The sequence below is a fragment of the Dendrobates tinctorius genome, unplaced genomic scaffold, assembly GCF_039654945.1.
Source record: "Dendrobates tinctorius isolate UK_male_01 unplaced genomic scaffold, ASM3965494v1 ptg000152l, whole genome shotgun sequence".
NCBI lineage: Eukaryota > Metazoa > Chordata > Amphibia > Anura > Dendrobatidae > Dendrobates > Dendrobates tinctorius.
In genome coordinates, this window is record NW_027361819.1 from 5,818,386 (window position 1) to 5,838,507 (window position 20,122).

The 20,122-nt window shown below is 37.5% G+C and overlaps 1 protein-coding gene across 1 annotated transcript; it reads left to right on the forward strand.

Moving 5' to 3' along the window:
• Positions 1 to 717: 717 nt before the first annotated feature.
• LOC141050825 (up-regulator of cell proliferation-like) lies at positions 718 to 18,074 on the forward strand. The gene is made up of 2 exons (XM_073547495.1): positions 718 to 1,047; positions 12,907 to 18,074. Exons 1-2 carry the CDS (start codon positions 759 to 761, stop codon positions 17,610 to 17,612), a joined length of 4,995 nt encoding a protein of 1,664 aa, XP_073403596.1. The 5' UTR covers positions 718 to 758; the 3' UTR covers positions 17,613 to 18,074.
• The last annotated feature ends 2,048 nt before the right edge of the window (positions 18,075 to 20,122 follow it).

The window sequence follows — 20,122 nt, forward strand, 5'->3', positions numbered from 1 at the left end:
GCAATGACGACTATGCCACACACGACCCCTGCAGCAATGACGACTATGCCACACACGACCCCTGCAGCAATGGCGACTATGGCACAGTATTCGAGCACGCCGAAGACACTCAATTAGTGTATCAGTAATCGTGGCAGGGACGTCCATGTTTTCAGTTGTTGCCTTGTGTGGTAGGACGCACGATGTCACTGTCTTTGTGGTCTACAATGTCCCCAACAGATTTCATCCAAAGCCATTGCTTTTTCATGGTCCGCATCATCTGAGCCCTGAGGATTCCCCATATGTTCATTCACTTTGCAAACAAACACCAAACCCGTTGCTACTACATAAAAAGGGACAATTATATTTTTTGTGAGCTAAAAGAAGCCAAGCCAATACTTCTTCAGTTTCCAGACACCAAGCTTCTTGCTCTCCAAAAGAGATAATCTTTGAACAATGACTTATTAAACAGTCATGCTGCTGGTTCCCATCAGTCAGATATGTGAATGTTACTAAGACTGCGTTCGCATTAACAATCTTGAAAAAAGATAGATACAGTCCTAGGAGGCCTTAGTGTGTTACACCCGTATTTTCAGGGAAATGGGAGGCTTTGGAGCTCTTTCAGTTGGCAGTGAATCGATTCACCACAAATCGAATTTACTGCCAAAATTTAGTAAATCTGGGAAATTTGAATTTCAAAAGTTTGAGGATATCATTGGTATAATAGTCGTGTATTAATGAGCTGTGTGTTTCTATTCAGATTGTGAAATTCAGGCACCATGACGTCAGGAGCATCATGGACCATTGAACATCTGAGGTCGGAATTAATAGAAGCTTTGGAAGAAGATGTGGACCGTGTGTTGGATAAAATGAAATCTCTCTACCTCATCTCCCTGGAGGAAAGCATGGCTATTCAACGTGATGAAAACGCGAGAGTCCAAGTGGAAAAACTAATGGACCTTATTCTTCTAAAAGGAGAATCAGCCTGTGAAAAGTTCCTCAGTCACATAGAAAGCATTGTTCTTAGATTTTCGGCATTGCCTAATTTGTCTGAGGCCTTTGTGAAATGTAAGTAGCCTCCTATTGTGATTATAGTGACTTGTATACACACAACAGCCACAAAATAAAATGGGCAAGTGAAAGGATCAGAGTGACTTTGACAAGGAACATATTATGATGCCCAGTTAACTGGTTGAGAAAATCTCCAAATTAGCAGGTATAGCAGGCAGGGCTTGTGGGGTGTTCTCAGTATAAGTCAGGACTTGTGGAGCATTCGGCAGGTCTTGTAAGGACTTCCCAATTCATGGCAGGTCTTGTGGAGTATTCCTAGTATACAACCAAACTCTTATTGTCTTCACCTTATACAGAGTGTGTTGTGTGGTTTTCCTGGTGTATGACGGGTATTGTGGGGTGCTCCCAGGAACCAGCAGATTGTGGGTGTTCCCAGCATACATTGTCTTGTGTGGTGTTCCTGGTACACACCAGGTCTTGTTCTTGTGGGGTGTTTTTCATGTACACCAGGTCTTGTTCTTGTGGGGTGTTTCTGATATAACCCAGGTCTTGTTCTTGTGTGGTGCTCCTTTAATGTGGTTGGTCGGTTTTTTGGGGTGCCATGTGTCAGTTCCACCTACTGTATTATTCTCGTTCCCCTTCCCCCTCCATGACAACAAATGTGGGGGAGAAAAAATGTTGTCTCCTCCAGGTAGTATATGTGTTTTAGTCAACACAGGCATCATAGGAGCATTCGGGTGTGGGTGCCACACAATTAAAAAAACTGTCTCTCCATTCTGGATTCCATACTCTGCATACTGTACATGTCCACCCTCCCATCCCGTTGTAGGAAGTAGGTACTGATGTTTCTATCTGACTAAATTAATTCCATTGTTAAGACATTCATACAGCTTTCTATTTGGTTTCTCTACATCCTCCTCTAGTCATTCCTCAGCTACTTTCTTAAACTGCTCACTTTAGACATCAGACCATTGTCCAGTAACCAGCCGTTATCTCATGAACAGCTGCCACTTAGACACATCCTGACTCCCCTCTTCGGGGCATTCTGGCTTTTTTCCACATCTTTTTACAATCTGTTATAGCAGTCTTGCCTTCACCCTTCACATTCTCTGACCACTCTTTTTGATGTCTTTTCCTGGAGTCTTCCCTTTCTCCCCATCTACATAAGCAAGTTTCCAAATTTACTTCCAAGTTCCTCAGGTCTTGCTCAATGCACTTTAACACCTTGAGAGCTTGTTTCAGAGTGTCAGAACTCGATCGAGCGGCGAGCCTCAGGGTGCTCAGGTATGCTCAGTACTCGAATGAGTATCGCAAGTCCTCCAAAGCCATGCTTGAATCCTTGCCCCGCATGTTTTGCAGCTGTTAGACATCCAATAAACATGCCAGGATTGCCTGTCATACATGGTAATGCTGTAGCCATGTTGGCTACTGGTATTACTGTGATTGGCTGACCGCATCGCGTTTGGGTGTTATATAAGACAAGATGCTCCACACACTGTCCGCAGGAAGCAGTTCAGGGAGAGTTGATCTTAGAGGGAGAGTTTAGATTACAGCAGGCATTAAGGTAGTGTTTAAAGGGAATCTAAAAGCAGGATTGTGCTCAGTAACTACAGGCAGTGTCAGGTCGGCGCCGTTATAGTGATTATACTGATACCTGGTGATGAAATCCGTCTTGTGGTTGTTGCTTAATCTTTATTTGCAGTTTTCAGTAACTGAGATTCTCGTGCTGCGGAGAGGCCTGTGGGTGGGGTCACTGATCCTCCACTGACCTGCCCCCTATTTTACATACTGCATAGAATATTGTTTGGAAAAAAATTAACATTCATCAACATGACACAATGTATAATATGCATATATTCATTTTATTTAGTCATACAGTTTTGAAAAAAAAAATTATCTTAATAAAAATGGTGCCGGCGGCTGAGTGCGCAGTAGCATCTGTCATGTTCCAATAGATGCTACGGCACCATTTTGCTAGAGAGAAAAAACTGGCTCCATCAAGATGGCGCGGAATGCGATAGATGTTACTGCGCAGGTGCCGCCGACATTTTGATGGAACCAACATTTTTTTTCTCTAGCAAAATGGTGGCGGTGACACCTGCACAGTAGCATCTACAGTATCTCATTCCAATAGATGCTACTGTGCAGGTGCTGCCGGCGCCATCTTGATGGGGCCTAATTTTTTTTTCTCTAGCGAAATGGTGACTGTGGCGGTGCCTGCGGAGTAGCAATATTCTACGCACTATGTAAAATAGGGGGTAGGTCACTGAAGGATCAGTGACCTCTCATAAGCCCATAAGAATGAATATGTAAGCAGAGCAGCACATAAGGCCACTCCCACAGCCCCGCCTACAACCCACCCCTGAGCACAAGAATCTCATTAACTGAAAACTGCAAATAAAGATTAAACAACCACAAGACAGATTTCATCACCAGGTATCATTGTAATCAGTATAATAGCGCCAACCTGACACTGTCTGCAGTTTACCGAGCACAATCCGGATCACAGGGGCACTTTATTTGCTATTGTAGTACATTAAAACAAAAGTACTTTTCAGGGTGACTGTCCTTTCTCTAGAAAAAGTTCTGTTAATTGCATTTAGTATAGGGATAGCTAGCAGAGGGATAGTGTGAGATTAGAGGCAGGGTTTATTGCCTTACAGTCCCTCTATAGGTATATTGCTGCTGCAAGCAAAAAAACAAAAGTGATTTTCAGGGCTACGTATTTTTTTTTCCTATCAATACTGTAAGGCAGGGGTCCTCAAACTTTTTAAACAGGGGGCCAGTTCACGGTCCCTCAGACCATTGGAGGGCCGGAATATAGTTTTAAAAAAAAACTATGAACAAATTCCTATGGCCTGCCCTATGCACACTGCACATATCTTATTCAGAAGAAAAAAGAAACAAAACAAGAACAAATACAATTTTTAAAATGAAGAACAAGTGTTAAATCAACAAACTTACCAATATTTCAATGGGAACTGTGGGCCTGCTTCTGGCTAATGAGATGGTCAATGTCCGGTTCCATATTTGTCACTGCTAGTCGTAACAAGTGATGCAAATGTGCACCAGTTAGTCTAGATCTGGTAGGAGATTTCAGGTGTTTCATTCTGGAAAAAGTCTGTTCACAGACATAAGTGCTGCCAAAGATGGTTGCCATTTTGAGTGCATGGTTCCTGAGATTTGGGTATGTCTCAGAGGGGAGAGATGCATAGAAATTAGGAAGGCTGCTTGACTTGAACGCGTCTTTCAGAGAGTCACAATTCTGTAGTTCAGCCAGTTCCATTTGGTAAACTGTATCCACATTTTCAATGTCAATAGAAAATGGGTTACGGAAAAGCTGTATGTCCTGTCCATGGAGATGAAGCTCTTTAAATCTAAATTCGAATTGCTTTAGTAAGATTTCCAGTGAATCCACACATGTTTTGTTTGGGAATGCAACCAGTGGTTTTTGCGCTAACAGATTTTGAGTTGTGGGGAGATGGCAGAAATTTTCCTCCTTCACTTGTTTGATGAGGAGGCCTAATTTTACTTCAAATGCTTTCACATGTGATTGCATATCACAGATGAGCTTCCCCTTTCCTTGAAGTTGCACATTGAAACTGTTAAGTAACTCTGTTACATCTGTCAGAAAGGCGAGGTGCCATTTCCATTCTGCATCATTGAGCTCTGGTATTTCTTTGTTTTTTGAAAGCAGAAATTCTGTAATCTGTGGAAGCAAGTCATAGAAACGTTTCAAAACTCTCCCTCGACTCAGCCAACGGACTTCTGTGTGGTACAGAACATCTTCATAGCCAACATTTAGCTCAGACAGAAATTCCTGAAATTGTCTGTGGTTTAATGCATTAGCTCTAATGAAGTTAACACAAGATACCACAATTTTCATAACAGAGTCCCACTTCAGTGATTTACTACACAGCGCCTGTTGGTGGATTAAGCAGTGTATGGCTATTGGATGAGAATGGTTATACTTGTCCATCTCTTGGTTAATGCGAGCAATTACTCCTTTCTTAGACCCCACCATGCTAGGAGCACCATCAGTTGTCACACTGGCTAGTTTAGCCCAGTCCAGCTCCAAACCTTTTCATAGATATCTTCTCCTGTAGTTGTTCCTTTGATGCTTTGCAGTGCAGCAAGCTCTTCTGTGACTTCAAAATAATCATTCGTCCCACGAATAAAAATTAGAAGTTGTGCAGAATCACGAATATCATTACTTTCGTCGAGTGCCAAGGAAAAATAGGAAAGTTTTTTTTGCGGAGTTTTGCAAATGCTGATGCAAATTGTCTCCCATTTCTTCAATCCTTCGTGTAATTGTAGGTCCTGAAAGACTCACTGTACTAAATAAATCGACCTTCTCTGGACACATCTCTTTGGCTACAGAAAGAAGGCATTCTTTAACAAATTCTCCCTCCACTTAGGCAGAACAATGTCCCCACTAGGCAGAAAAATGTCCCCAATAGGTAGCACAGGTCCCCATTAGTATTATAGTAGTTATATTCTTGTACATAGTGGCAGTATTATAGTAGTTATATTCTTGTACATAGGGGGCAGTATTATAGTAGTTATATTCTTGTACATAGGAGGCAGTATTATAGTAGTTATATTCTTGTACATAGGGGCAGTATTATAGTAGTTATATTCTTGTACATAGGGACAGTATTATAGTAGTTATATTCTTGTACATAGGAGCAGTATTATAGTAGTTATATTCTTGTACATAGGAGGCAGTATTATAGTAGTTATATTCTTGTACATAGGAGCAGTATTATAGTAGTTATATTCTTGTACATAGGAGGCAGTATTATAGTAGTTATATTCTTGTACATAGGAGCAGTATTATAGTAGTTATATTCTTGTACATAGTGGCAGTATTATAGTAGTTATATTCTTGTACATAGGAGCAGTATTATAGTAGTTATATTCTTGTACATAGGAGGCAGTATTATAGTAGTTATATTCTTGTACATAGGGGCAGTATTATAGTAGTTATATTCTTGTACATAGGGACAGTATTATAGTAGTTATATTCTTGTACATAGGAGCAGTATTATAGTAGTTATATTCTTGTACATAGGGGGCAGTATTATAGTAGTTATATTCTTGTACATAGGGGCAGTATTATAGTAGTTATATTCTTGTATATAGGAGCAGTATTATAGTAGTTATATTCTTGTACATAGGAGCAGTATTATAGTAGTTATATTCTTGTATATAGGGGCAGTATTATAGTAGTTATATTCTTGTACATAGGGACAGTATTATAGTAGTTATATTCTTGTACATAGGGGCAGTATTATAGTAGTTATATTCTTGTACATAGGGGCAGTATTATAGTAGTTATATTCTTGTACACAGGAGCAGTATTATAGTAGTTATATTCTTGTACATAGGAGCAGTATTATAGTAGTTATATTCTTGTACATAGGAGCAGTATTATAGTAGTTATATTCTTGTATATAGGAGCAGTATTATAGTAGTTATATTCTTGTACATAGGGGCAGTATTATAGTAGTTATATTCTTGTACATAGGGGCAGTATTATAGTAGTTATATTCTTGTACATAGGGGCAGTATTATAGTAGTTATATTCTTGTACACAGGAGCGGTATTATAGTAGTTATATTCTTGTACACAGGAGCAGTATTATAGTAGTTATATTCTTGTACATAGGAGCAGTATTATAGTAGTTATATTCTTGTATATAGGAGCAGTATTATAGTAGTTATATTCTTGTACATAGGGACAGTATTATAGTAGTTATATTCTTGTATATAGGAGCGGTATTATAGTAGTTATATTCTTGTACATAGGAGCAGTATAATAGTAGTTATATTCTTGTACATAGGGGCAGTATTATAGTAGTTATATTCTTGTACATAGGAGCAGTATTACAGTAGTTATATTCTTGTACATAGGGGCAGTATTATAGTAGTTATATTCTTGTATATAGGAGCAGTATTATAGTAGTTATATTCTTGTACATAGGGGCAGTATTATAGTAGTTATATTCTTGTACATAGGGGCAGTATTATAGTAGTTATATTCTTGTACATAGGGGCAGTATTATAGTAGTTATATTCTTGTACATAGGGGCAGTATTATAGTAGTTATATTCTTGTACATAGGGGCAGTATTATAGTAGTTATATTCTTGTACATAGGAGCAGTATTATAGTAGTTATATTCTTGTATATAGGAGCAGTATTATAGTAGTTATATTCTTGTACATAGGAGCAGTATTATAGTAGTTATATTCTTGTACATAGGAGCAGTATTATAGTAGTTATATTCTTGTACATAGGGACAGTATTATAGTAGTTATATTCTTGTATATAGGAGCGGTATTATAGTAGTTATATTCTTGTACATAGGAGCAGTATAATAGTAGTTATATTCTTGTACATAGGGACAGTATTATAGTAGTTATATTCTTGTACATAGGAGCAGTATTATAGTAGTTATATTCTTGTACATAGGAGCAGTATTATAGTAGTTATATTCTTGTATATAGGAGCAGTATTATAGTAGTTATATTCTTGTATATAGGAGCAGTATTATAGTAGTTATATTCTTGTACATAGGGACAGTATTATAGTAGTTATATTCTTGTATATAGGAGCGGTATTATAGTAGTTATATTCTTGTACATAGTAGCAGTATAATAGTAGTTATATTCTTGTACATAGGGGCAGTATTATAGTAGTTATATTCTTGTACATAGGGGGCAGTATTATAGTAGTTATATTCTTGTACATAGGAGCAGTATTATAGTAGTTATATTCTTGTACATAGGGGGCAGTATTATAGTAGTTATTTTCTTGTATATAGGAGCAGTATTATAGTAGTTATATTCTTGTACATAGCAGCAGTATTATAGTAGATATATTCTTGTACATAGCAGTATTATAGTAGTTATATTCTTGTACATACGGGCAGTATTATAGTAGTTATATTCTTGTACATAGGAGCAGTATTATAATAGTTCTATTCTTGTACATAGAGGGCAGTATTATAGTAGTTATATTCTTGTACATAGGGGGCAGTATTATAGTAGTTATATTCTTGTACATAGGAGCAGTATTATAGTAGTTATATTTTTGTACATAGCAGTAGTATAGTAGTTATATTCTTGTACATACGGGCAGTATTATAGTAGTTATATTCTTGTACATAGGAGCAGTATTATAATAGTTATATTCTTGTACATAGAGGGCAGTATTATAGTAGTTATATTCTTGTACATAGGAGCAGTATTATAATAGTTATATTCTTGTACATAGAGGGCGGTATTATAGTAGTTATATTCTTGTACATAGAGGGCGGTATTATAGTAGTTATATTCTTGTACATAGGAGCAGTATTATAATAGTTATATTCTTGTACATAGAGGGCAGTATTATAGTAGTTATATTCTTGTACATAGGAGCAGTATTATAGTAGTTATATTCTTGTACATAGGGGCAGTATTATAGTAGTTATATTCTTGTACATAGGAGCAGTATTATAGTAGTTATATTCTTGTACATAGGAGCAGTATTATAGTAGTTATATTTTTGTACATAGCAATATTATAGTAGTTATATTCTTGTACATACGGGCAGTTTTATAGTAGTTATATTCTTGTACATAGGAGCAGTATTATAATAGCTATATTCTTGTACATAGAGGGCAGTATTATAGTAGTTATATTCTTGTACATAGGGGGCAGTATTATAGTAGTTATATTCTTGCCTATAAGGGCAGTATTACAGTAGTTATATTCTTGTACATAGGGGCAGTATTATAGTAGTTATATTCTTGTACATAGGGGCAGTATTATAGTAGTTATATTCTTGTACATAGGAGCAGTATTATAGTAGTTATATTCTTGTACATAGGAGCAGTATTATAGTAGTTATATTTTTGTCTATAGGGGCAGTATTATAGTAGTTATATTCTTTTACATAGGGGCAGTATTATAGTAGTTATATTCTTGTACATAGGGGCAGTATTATAGTAGTTATATTCTTGTACATAGGGGGCAGTATTATAGTAGTTATATTCTTGTGTATAGGAGCAGTGTTATAGTAGTTATATTCTTGTCTATAAGGGCAGTATTATAGTAGTTATATTCTTGAACATAGGGGCAGTATTATAGTAGTTATAATCTTGTACATGGGGCAGTATTATAGTAGTTATATTCTTGTACATAGGAGCAGTATTATAATAGTTATATTCTTGTACAAAGAGGGCAGTATTATAGTAGTTATATTCTTGTACTTAGGGGGCAGTATTATAGTAGTTATATTCTTGTACATAGGAGGAGTATTATAGTAGTTATATTCTTGTACATAGGGGCAGTATTATAGTAGTTATATTCTTGTACATAGGAGCAGTATTATAGTAGTTATATTCTTGTCTATAGGGGAAGTATTATAGTAGTTATATTCTTGTACATAGGGGAAGTATTATAGTAGTTATATTCTTATACATAGGAGCAGTATTATAGTAGTTATGTTCTTGTCTATAGGGTCAGTATTATAGTAGTTATATTCTTGTACATAGGGGCAGTATTATAGTAGTTATGTTCTTGTACATAGGGGCAGTATTATAGTAGTTATATTCTTGTCTATAGGGGCAGTATTACAGTAGTTATATTCTTGTACATAGGGGACAGTATTATAGTAGTTATATTCTTGTACATAGGAGCAGTATTATAGTAGCTTTATTCTTGTACATAGGGGCAGTATTATAATAGTTATATTCTTGTACATAGGGGCAGTATTATAGTAGTTATATTCTTGTACATAGGGGCAGTATTATAGTAGTTATATTCTTGAAAATAGGGGGCAGTATTATAGTAGTTATTCTTGTACATAGTAGCAGTATTATAGTAGCTATATTCTTGTACATAGGGGCAGTATTATAGTAGTTATATTCTTGTACATAGGAGCAGTATTATAGTAGTTATATTCTTGTACATAGGAGCAGTATTATAGTAGTTGTATTCTTGTACATAGGAGCAGTATTATGGTGGCTATATTCTTGTACATACGGGCAGTATTATAGTAGTTATATTCTTGTACATAGGAGCAGTATTATAGTAGTTATATTCTTGTACATAGGGAGCAGTATTATAGTAGTTATATTCTTGTACATAGGAGCAGTATTATAGTAGTTGTATTCTTGTACATAGGAGCAGTATTATGGTGGCTATATTCTTGTACATACGGGCAGTATTATAGTAGTTATATTCTTGTACATAGGAGCAGTATTATAGTAGTTATATTCTTGTACATAGGGAGCAGTATTATAGTAGTTATAGAATCATACTATATTCTTGTACATAGGAGCAGTATTATACTAGTTATATTCTTGCACATAGGGGGCAGTATTATAGTAGTTATATTCTTGTACATAGGAGCAGTATTATAGTAGTTATATTTTTTATACATACGGGCAGTATTATAGTAGTTATATTCTTGTACATAGGAGCAGTATTATGGTGGTTATATTCTTGTACATAGGAGCAGTATTATAGTAGTTATATTCTTGTACATAGGAGCAGTATTATAGTAGTTATATTCTTATACATACGGGCAGTATTATAGTAGTTATATTCTTGTACATAGGAGCAGTATTATAGTAGTTATATTCTTGTACATAGAGGCAGTATTATAGTAGTTATATTCTTGTACATAGGAGCAGTATTATGGTGGTTATATTCTTGTACATAGGGAGCAGTATTATAGTAGTTATATTCTTGTACATAGGGGCAGTATTATAGTAGTTATATTCTTGTACATAGGAGCAGTATTATAGTAGATATATTCTTGTACATAGGGGGCAGTATTATAGTAGTTATATTCTTGTACATAGGAGCAGTATTATGGTGGTTATATTCTTGTACATAGGGAGCAGTATTATAGTGGTTATATTCTTGTACATAGGGGCAGTATTATAGTAGTTATATTCTTGTACATAGGAGCAGTATTATAGTAGATATATTCTTGTACATAGGGGGCAGTATTATAGTAGTTATATTCTTGTACATAGGAGCAGTATTATAGTAGTTATATTCTTGTACATAGGGGCAGTATTATAGTAGTTATATTCTTGTACATAGGAGCAGTATTATAGTATTTATATTCTTGTACATAGGGAGCAGTATTATAGTAGTTATATTCTTGTACATAGGGGCAGTATTATAGTAGTTGTATTCTTGTACATAGGAGCAGTATTATAGTAGTTATATTCTTGTACATAGGGGCAGTATTATAGTAGTTATATTCTTGTACATAGGGAGCAGTATTATAGTAGTTATATTCTTGTACAAAGGGGCAGTATTATAGTAGTTATATTCTTGTACATAGGAGCAGTATTATAGTAGATATATTCTTGTACATAGGGGGCAGTATTATAGTAGTTATATTCTTGTACATAGGAGCAGTATTATAGTAGTTATATTCTTGTACATAGGGGCAGTATTATAGTAGTTATATTCTTGTACATAGGAGCAGTATTATAGTAGTTATATTCTTGTACATAGGGAGCAGTATTATAGTAGTTATATTCTTGTACATAGGGGCAGTATTATAGTAGTTGTATTCTTGTACATAGGAGCAGTATTATAGTAGTTATATTCTTGTACATAGGAGGCAGTATTATAGTAGTTATATTCTTGTACATAGGGGCAGTATTATAGTAGTTATATTCTTGTACATAGGAGCAGTATTATGGTGGTTATATTCTTGTACATAGGGAGCAGTATTATAGTAGTTATATTCTTGTACATAGGGGCAGTATTATAGTAGTTATATTCTTGTACATAGGAGCAGTATTATAGTAGTTATATTCTTGTACATATGGGCAGTATTATAGTAGTTATATTCTTGTACATAGGAGCAGTATTATAGTAGTTATATTCTTGTACATAGGGGCAGTATTATAGTAGTTATATTCTTGTACATAGGGGCAATATTATAATAGTTATATTCTTGTACATAGGAGCAGTATTATGGTGGTTATATTCTTGTACATAGGGAGCAGTATTATAGTAGTTATATTCTTGTACATAGGGGCAGTATTATAGTAGTTATATTCTTGTACATAGGAGCAGTATTATAGTAGTTATATTCTTGTACATATGGGCAGTATTATAGTAGTTATATTCTTGTACATAGGAGCAGTATTATAGTAGTTATATTCTTGTACATAGGAGCAGTATTATAGTAGTTATATTCTTGTACATAGGGGCAATATTATAATAGTTATATTCTTGTACATAGGAGGCAGTATTATAATAGCTATATTCTTTTACATGAGAAACAGCGTTATAATGGTTATATTGTTGTATATATAGTGTGGTAGATCAGCTCACTCAGCTGTACATGGAGGTAGACACGGGAACACTGGCGCTTTTAGGAATGTCCTTGGTTTATTAGCACTAACCACAGTTCTTGTATTAGCGGGGATCAGCCCGCTCAGGGTTAGCAAGACCCACGGTTCAGGAATTAGCAAAACACAAACACTTCTCTGGAGTGTTTCCCTCCAGACACTGAACACTGCTGCTTCTGGAAGCCAGCTACTTAAGCCCCAGACCAAACCCTGGGGAGGAGATAAGGTGGACATCTTCCCACCCACTCTATGATTGTCCACAAAAATCCCAGCCATTATACAAATTAGCTGTTAACCCTTCACAGCACTTAGTGTGCTGGAGGAAAATCTCTGGGTCTTACATCACTGATGCCATTAAGCGCAGTGAAACATATCTCCCTTCCAGCACCTTGCCAGTGACTTTGTCATGATGGGCAGTAGTTGACTTTTGACTTTAATGTAATTTACTATGTACCCATTCAGAATGGTTGTAGTTTCTTTTTTAACTTCCACTTATTTCAGTATTGAATATTTCTTTATATTTTTATTTTCATCTCTGCAGATAAAGAGAAAGTATTTCAACAATTGGTGGAACAGCTGGATGTGAAGACACACTTGACAACAAAGCTTTCCTTGAGTGAAGTCCTAAGTATTGGCCCAGAGAACATAAATGTTCTACCACAACAGATTAAGGATATTATATGGCATGTCCTGAGAAAACTTATGGCTTTAAACCAAACAGCACGGAATATTGAGCTGCAGCAAGATCCTTCTACCCAGGAACCTAATGATGAAGATGATGATAACTATGAAGATATGTTTGAAGATTGCATAAAAAAATATCAGTCTTGTCCCATCAACCCACTGGACATTCTTTGTGTTCTCCTTCATTGTTCAGACAGTTTTCTTCAACAGGAAATTTTAAAGAAAATGTCCATGTGCCAGTTCTCAGTTCCACTTTTGCTTCCCTCTGGTGATGGTTCAAGATTCACCTTCATGCTTTGGGCAATGAGAGATATTGTGAAGAAATGGAGACCTCAGTCTCTAGCAGATAGTAAAGGGTTCAGAGAAGACAATGTGGTGAATATTGAGATGCCGATCTTCTCTTTCGTCAGGTTGGGGCCAAATAAATTATCTAAATCTAAACTACTAAACCAGGTTCTTAACCCAGCTCAACATCATCACGAGTTCTTCATACATGACAACATGGAAGGAGGAAACATTGAGAGGAAGATATCTGATGGGCTGGTGGAAATGTCCTGGTATTTTCCTTGTGGAAATTCTGATGTTTTCTCAGAGCCGATTGCTGTGGTCAATCTACGTGGAGACCTGGAGTCCAACAGGGAGCAGTTCACCTTCCTCACTCGGATCTCATCGGCCACCTTTATATTTATTGAGACTATGAGTGAGAGACAATTCAGGTTGCTATCCTCCTTCAATCCCAATGACACTGAATTTTATTTCATAGTTTCTCCAGGTAAAGACAAGGTTGTCGACTCAGAGACAAGAAAACATCTGATGAACCTGATGAAAAGGTTTCAAATTGGTAAAAAACATATTTTAACAAAGGGAAGCAATGCCAACGATGCTGAATTCGTGAAACAAATACAAATAACCATTGAAAGGTTTTTTAGAGCAGATCACAAAACTTCATGTATAGAAAGTCTGAAAAACCACAGATACGAACTTCACATTGATGTGGATGAAAATTTTCCGGAATGTCAAAAAGCGAGAGCGCATGCATGTAACATCACTTCACTCATCACAAATGTGGAAGAATATAAAAGGGAGACACTGAAACTTCAAGGGGATCTTTGGAAACAATTGGCTAAAGTGGAAAAAGAGCTATGTAGAATGACAAAACAAGGAGGGCGAGACACACATACGTATGAGACTGAATTAAAACAGCAGCGGATCTCACTGCACCGGGAACAGAACCAACATGACTTGCCGAATGGCATTATGTTATTCATCAACGCTATAACTCATTTGTCTCGGGAAGAAAAACACTATTTCTTAAAGTGGATGAAGTTTGAACTTGATTTAATAGCTAGAATAAATGTAACTGAACTACAAGTGGAATACAAAGAAAAATCCAAGTCCAATAATTCAGAAGAGCTTAAAAAGATAGACCAGAAATTATCTGATAGTTCCCTCGGGTTAGAACATTTCCTTCGAGAGTTGGGACAATTTTATGAGGCAGAATGTTCCATGATAAAAGAAGACATACTTCCAGAGCACAGGAGACAGTTTGGTGGACTGCCAGCAATAGCTGCCGACTTACTTCTCGATGGTTTTCCATTGGAATTAATTGATGGAGATGCTTCTAATATCCCCATGAAATGGGTAACTGATGTATTGACTGAACTAAATGAAAAAAATGGACTAAAAAGTAAGATGGCAGTGATAACTGTGCTGGGAGTGCAGAGTACGGGGAAGTCCACTCTCCTGAACACCATGTTTGGTCTACAGTTCCCTGTGGCCAGTGGTCGATGTACACGAGGAGCCTTCATGACTCTAATTAAAGTGAAGGAGAACTTCCAGCAGGTGATGGGTTGTGCATGCATTCTAGTTATTGACACTGAAGGGTTGAAAGCTCCTGAATTGGCTTCTCTTGATGACAGTTATGAACATGACAATGAATTAGCAACATTAGTCATTGGGTTGAGTGACATTGCTATAGTCAACATGTCCATGGAAAATGCAACAGAAATGAAAGATATTTTACAGATTGTGGTCCATGCGTTCCTTAGGATGAAAGAAGTTGGAAAGAAGCCAAGCTGTCAGTTTGTTCATCAGAACGTAGGTGATGTGTCCGCACATGAGAACACGCTGAGAGACAGGAAAACACTTCTGGAACAGTTAGATGAAATGACAAAAGTGGCTGCAGCTATGGAAAAGAGAAGGGGAATCACAGCATTCACTGATGTGATGGACTACGATGTCGAGAAGCACAACTGGTATATTCCTGGGTTGTGGCTTGGAGACCCACCAATGGCTCCTGTGAATTCTGGCTACAGTGAAAATGTATTCAAGCTAAAACAGTATCTGCTTGATTTCATGAAATCCCAAAACAGATCTTCCAACATTCTGGGGTTTATTACTTGGTTAGAAAGTTTGTGGAATGCTGTGAAACATGAGAAATTCATTTTTAGTTTCCTAAACAGTTTGGTGGCTGAAGCTTACAATAACTTGTCTGTGAATTTTTCTCATTGGGAGTGGGAGTTTCAGAAAAAGGTCTACAACTGGATCACCAGCACAGAAAACAAAATAGAGAATCAGTCAGCTGAGAACTTGGGCAGACACACGGTTACCGAGTACAGGGGCGACCTTGAACAGCTGCTGCTCAAGGAGGAAACTAAAATGCTGGAACAGCTGGAAAAGTATTTTGAAAATAGGTTGGAAAATGTGAATCTTGTAGAACGGCATCGAGAAGATTTCATACAGAGTGCAAAATTCTTAAGAAAAGAACTTGAAAGAAACGCTGTCAGTAAATGCAACGAGGCTATTTCTATTAAAAAAGGGAAGTATGAGATCCAGAAGATCCAAAATGAGTATCAACAACTCATAGAAGAAAAGATCACAAATCTCCTGGAAAGCTGTAAAAAGAAGAACCTGGAACTGAGCGATGAAGAAATAAAACAGGAATTTGAGTGGATGTGGGAAGAGACACTATCAGAATTACAGATAGAGACATTGCATCGGAGAAATGTGTGCGAAGCAATGTTACACCAGGTGAAGACTGACCTCAGCAGAAGAGGACCTGTCATAAGTCAGACTTTGGTCCACATAAATGATTTAGAAGACTATGCAAATCAACCTTTTTCCATGAATAAAAACTATGTTGATCAGTCTATGGTTTCACATATTGCAAACAGATTGGGTTTTGGTAACGAACCTTATGATAAGGTAGGAGATCTTGCCACCTCACTGATAGACATGTGTAATAAATATGTCACAGAGAAAGTAAGAACCTCTTCAGACTATGATGATATGTACAGCCAGGAACTATTGTACAAGATTAACACAAAACTTCAGAGTAGAAACAAAAAGCTTAACTTCTCACCAGAGTTTGAGTTGCACATCAAACTTTTCATCTTCGCGAAGGCATCAAAAATGTTTCAGAAGATGCATGACGTCTTCATACAAAAAAACGACCCTAAAAAATGTTTAGAAAACCTGAAACCTCAGTATTTGACAACATTTCTCAGTATATTTAAAGAGAAGGATGAAAGCTGGACTAGAGTCAGACAGTTTTGTGAGAGATGTCTAAAGCCGGCCATCATGGAATACATCTTCAAACATCTGGGAGAAAAGATGGTAGATGACATTTTAAATGGTGTCGATAATATGAGGTTCAGCAGCAGAAGTTATTTTCAATGTAATATGTTGACAAATTTACTGGAAGAAATGTCTTTTGAAAAATATGTACAATACATCAATTCATATGAGGAATTTTCAAAAACCTGGATCCTGAATTATATCACAGACAAATATCAATTCACGGAAACCTTAGGACCATTGTACGAAAATATCTTTTCTTTCATTTGTGCCAAAATTATAATTGTTCTGCAAGATAAAACTTTTCTTCAAAGTGAGAATGTTTCTTCATTTTTGGAAAGTATTTGCGAGAAGTTGAACGGAGAATTAGTGATTTCACAGACCGAAATGAAAGTCATTAAGTTCCATAACACAGTGAAGGTGGAGCAATTTGCCTCTAAGATTCAGGATTTACTGACAGAAATGAAAGATCAAGTCCTATCAGATCTGAAATCTATGAATCTGGACACCGTGCTTTCCAGAGTCACACTGAAACCTCAGGATGAGTTATTGAAGAAAGTGATTGGATGTGGACATCAGTGTCCGTTCTGTAAAGTCCCCTGTGAGGCCGGAGGAGCCGACCATAGGGAGCACTTTGCGTCTGTCCACAGACCTCAAGGTTTGGGGAAATACAGATGGGAAAAAAAAGAAGATTTAGTGACAGATATTTGTTCCATGGCCGTTGTGTCTGCAACCAGTTTTAAAAACTCTGACACTGGTGGTAAATATCACCCCTACAAAGAGTATCGCACATACTATCCAAACTGGACCATCCAACCCGACCCCAGCATCGAGTCTTCGGATTATTGGAAATTTGTCGTTGCCCAATTTAATGAAGAATTTGCTAAAGAATATAAAGCTAAACCAGCTAAACTGCCCGAGGACTGGCACCAAATCATGGATATTCAGGCTCTTGAAAGTCTACAGAAAGTTTTCAATTTGTATTAACTAGATTAAGTGAAGGAACCTTGGCTTCTGATCTTCCTTGTAATATCTGTTTTCGTTACTTTCAATATTTCAATCTAAATATCAACCAATGAAAATGTCGTTAAAACAACACAATCTATAAAAAAAAAACCTTGTTATACAATGATACTATATAGATATAGTACAGGATCGGCCATTTATATGGCTACATCTGAGTGGACCATTTATAAAGCTGCATCCAAAATGGCCAACTTCAAAATGGCCGCCATGGTCACCACCCATCTTGAAAAGTTTCCCCCCTCCCATATGCTAATGTGCCACAAACAGGAAGTTGATATCACCAACCATTCCCATTTAAGTTAGGTGTATCCATATACATGGCCCACCCTGTATATAACTGGTAGCTATTATACAGTATATTGGAAATAATTGATAATTTTCTATAAATATCATACACTCATTAATAAAATCTTTTCATCACAATTTGAATTTGTTGGGAATGTTTTATTGAGAAACTCTAAGCAATCAACACAAGAACGGGTTGCTTGGACAGAAATACAAACCTTACAGATTATAATTCTGCACACGGATGCTCTTCGGGATTTCTGACTTGATCCTTCACAAGCATCTAGTATTGACCAACAAATAAAGGGAAAATCCCACAGAACCGTTTTTTTAGAATATGAAAAAAATGTTTATTACAATAATTTTATTTTTCCTGCTTCTTTTATCTCCACTTTTTGTAAAGTAAATACAAATTATGCCAAACCCATTAATGAAGAATTAAGAAAATTGCTAAGAAACTAAAGAAAATACCAAACCACCTACCTCATTACAACTTGCATGGTTTCCTTATTAACATCCCTTCTTCAGTTGACCCCACAGTGATGAAATATTTTGTATTTTGAGTAACCAGCCCCATTTACATTATATATTTATAGGGATGGATCTGGCTTAGAGTTGAGCGACTTTTGGTTTTTTAGGGTCGCGTTTCGTTTCGTGAAACCCGACTTTTCCAAAAGTCGGGTCGAGCAAGATCGTCCGATTATAGGGAAAAGTCGGGGTCGTCCCGAAACACGAAACCCAATGTAAGTCAATGGGGAATAAAAGTCGGCAGTGAGAGGAGGACAGGAAACACACCTACAGTGCCCATTTGAATGCCAAAAGCATCAATTCTTCTTACTTAAGCTTGTCAACCTTAATTAACTTCATAATACAAGTTACGCACTGAAAAATGGGGGTTATTTGGCTACAAACTGTGGGGGGGGAGGGCTGGCTCCAGGTTTTCATGTGCCCTGGGTGAAAGAGCGCCCCTTTAACACATAATACCACAACTCATCATGCTCCGATACGGCAGAGAAATAGCGGTATAGTACAATGAAAAATACCTCACTTTTTACATCTCATTACGAGGCCCATCTATTTCTCCATACAGAATCATTGGTCCCATATAATGTTTGAAACAGTATATGATGAGCTCCACATAATGCTACAGTATATGTTGGTCCCCATGGATGAAGCTCCACTGTCTTATGGGCCCAAATAATGCTCCAAACATAATGGGCCCCAATTCTAATGCTCTAGTGTATAATGGGCCCTGTAAATGCTGCTCCAGTGTCTGATGTCCACCTTTGGAATGTTCCAGTGTATGGTGGGCCCCATCTATCATTCTCCAGAGTATAGTGCTCCCCAAAAATTGCTGTCCCAACATTGAAAACAATCAAATAAGTCTCCTCGCTAGGGAATCCCTGTACTTGTCTGGACAGGTGCTGTAGCTTGCTTAACAGCTCGCCAGCCGTTCTCACGCCCAGTATGGATTACACGTGATTGCACAAAGGTGAGAAAGGGTACCGTATCCCCAGATAACATGTATGGATAGCGTACACATTCAAAATATATGTCTCAGGCAGGCTCAGACGGTGTTAGGCCCAGTATGGATTGCACGTGATTGCACAAAGGTTAGAAAGGGTACCGTATCCCTTGATAACATGTATGGATAGCATACACATTCAAAATATATGTCTCAGGAGGCAGGCTCAGACGGTGTCAGGCACAGTATGGATTTGACGGCCCAGATTACACAGCGGAGGAGCAGGGAGAGGTAAAGATTGCAAATGCTGGGGCCCTGCCCAAGCAAGGGGGGCCCACTCGTGGGCGTCGGTACTGGCACTGGGCCCCTCATAGTACAGCGGTGTGTCTGACGGCGGGTGTGCACCACCACCGTCAGAGACACTTGATTGCACTATGAGGGACCCTGTGCCAGTGCCCGCGCTCAAGAGTCGGCCTACCCACCTGTCCAGGGGAACGGCACTCGCACGGTGTCGTGCGGTAGGTGGTGACCCCGGCCATGGGGGGGGAGACAGCACAGTTAGGGAGTTTTAGAAAGTGGCATATGTTGATGTTGGACATTCAGCTGATGCAAAAGGCGAAATAGGTGAAGTACCAGGAAGAGGTGGACCAAAGCAAGCCATTTTTCTGTCACCCTATGTGTCATCAGGGGAAGGTGGGACAAAATCCTTGGAAACCCATGC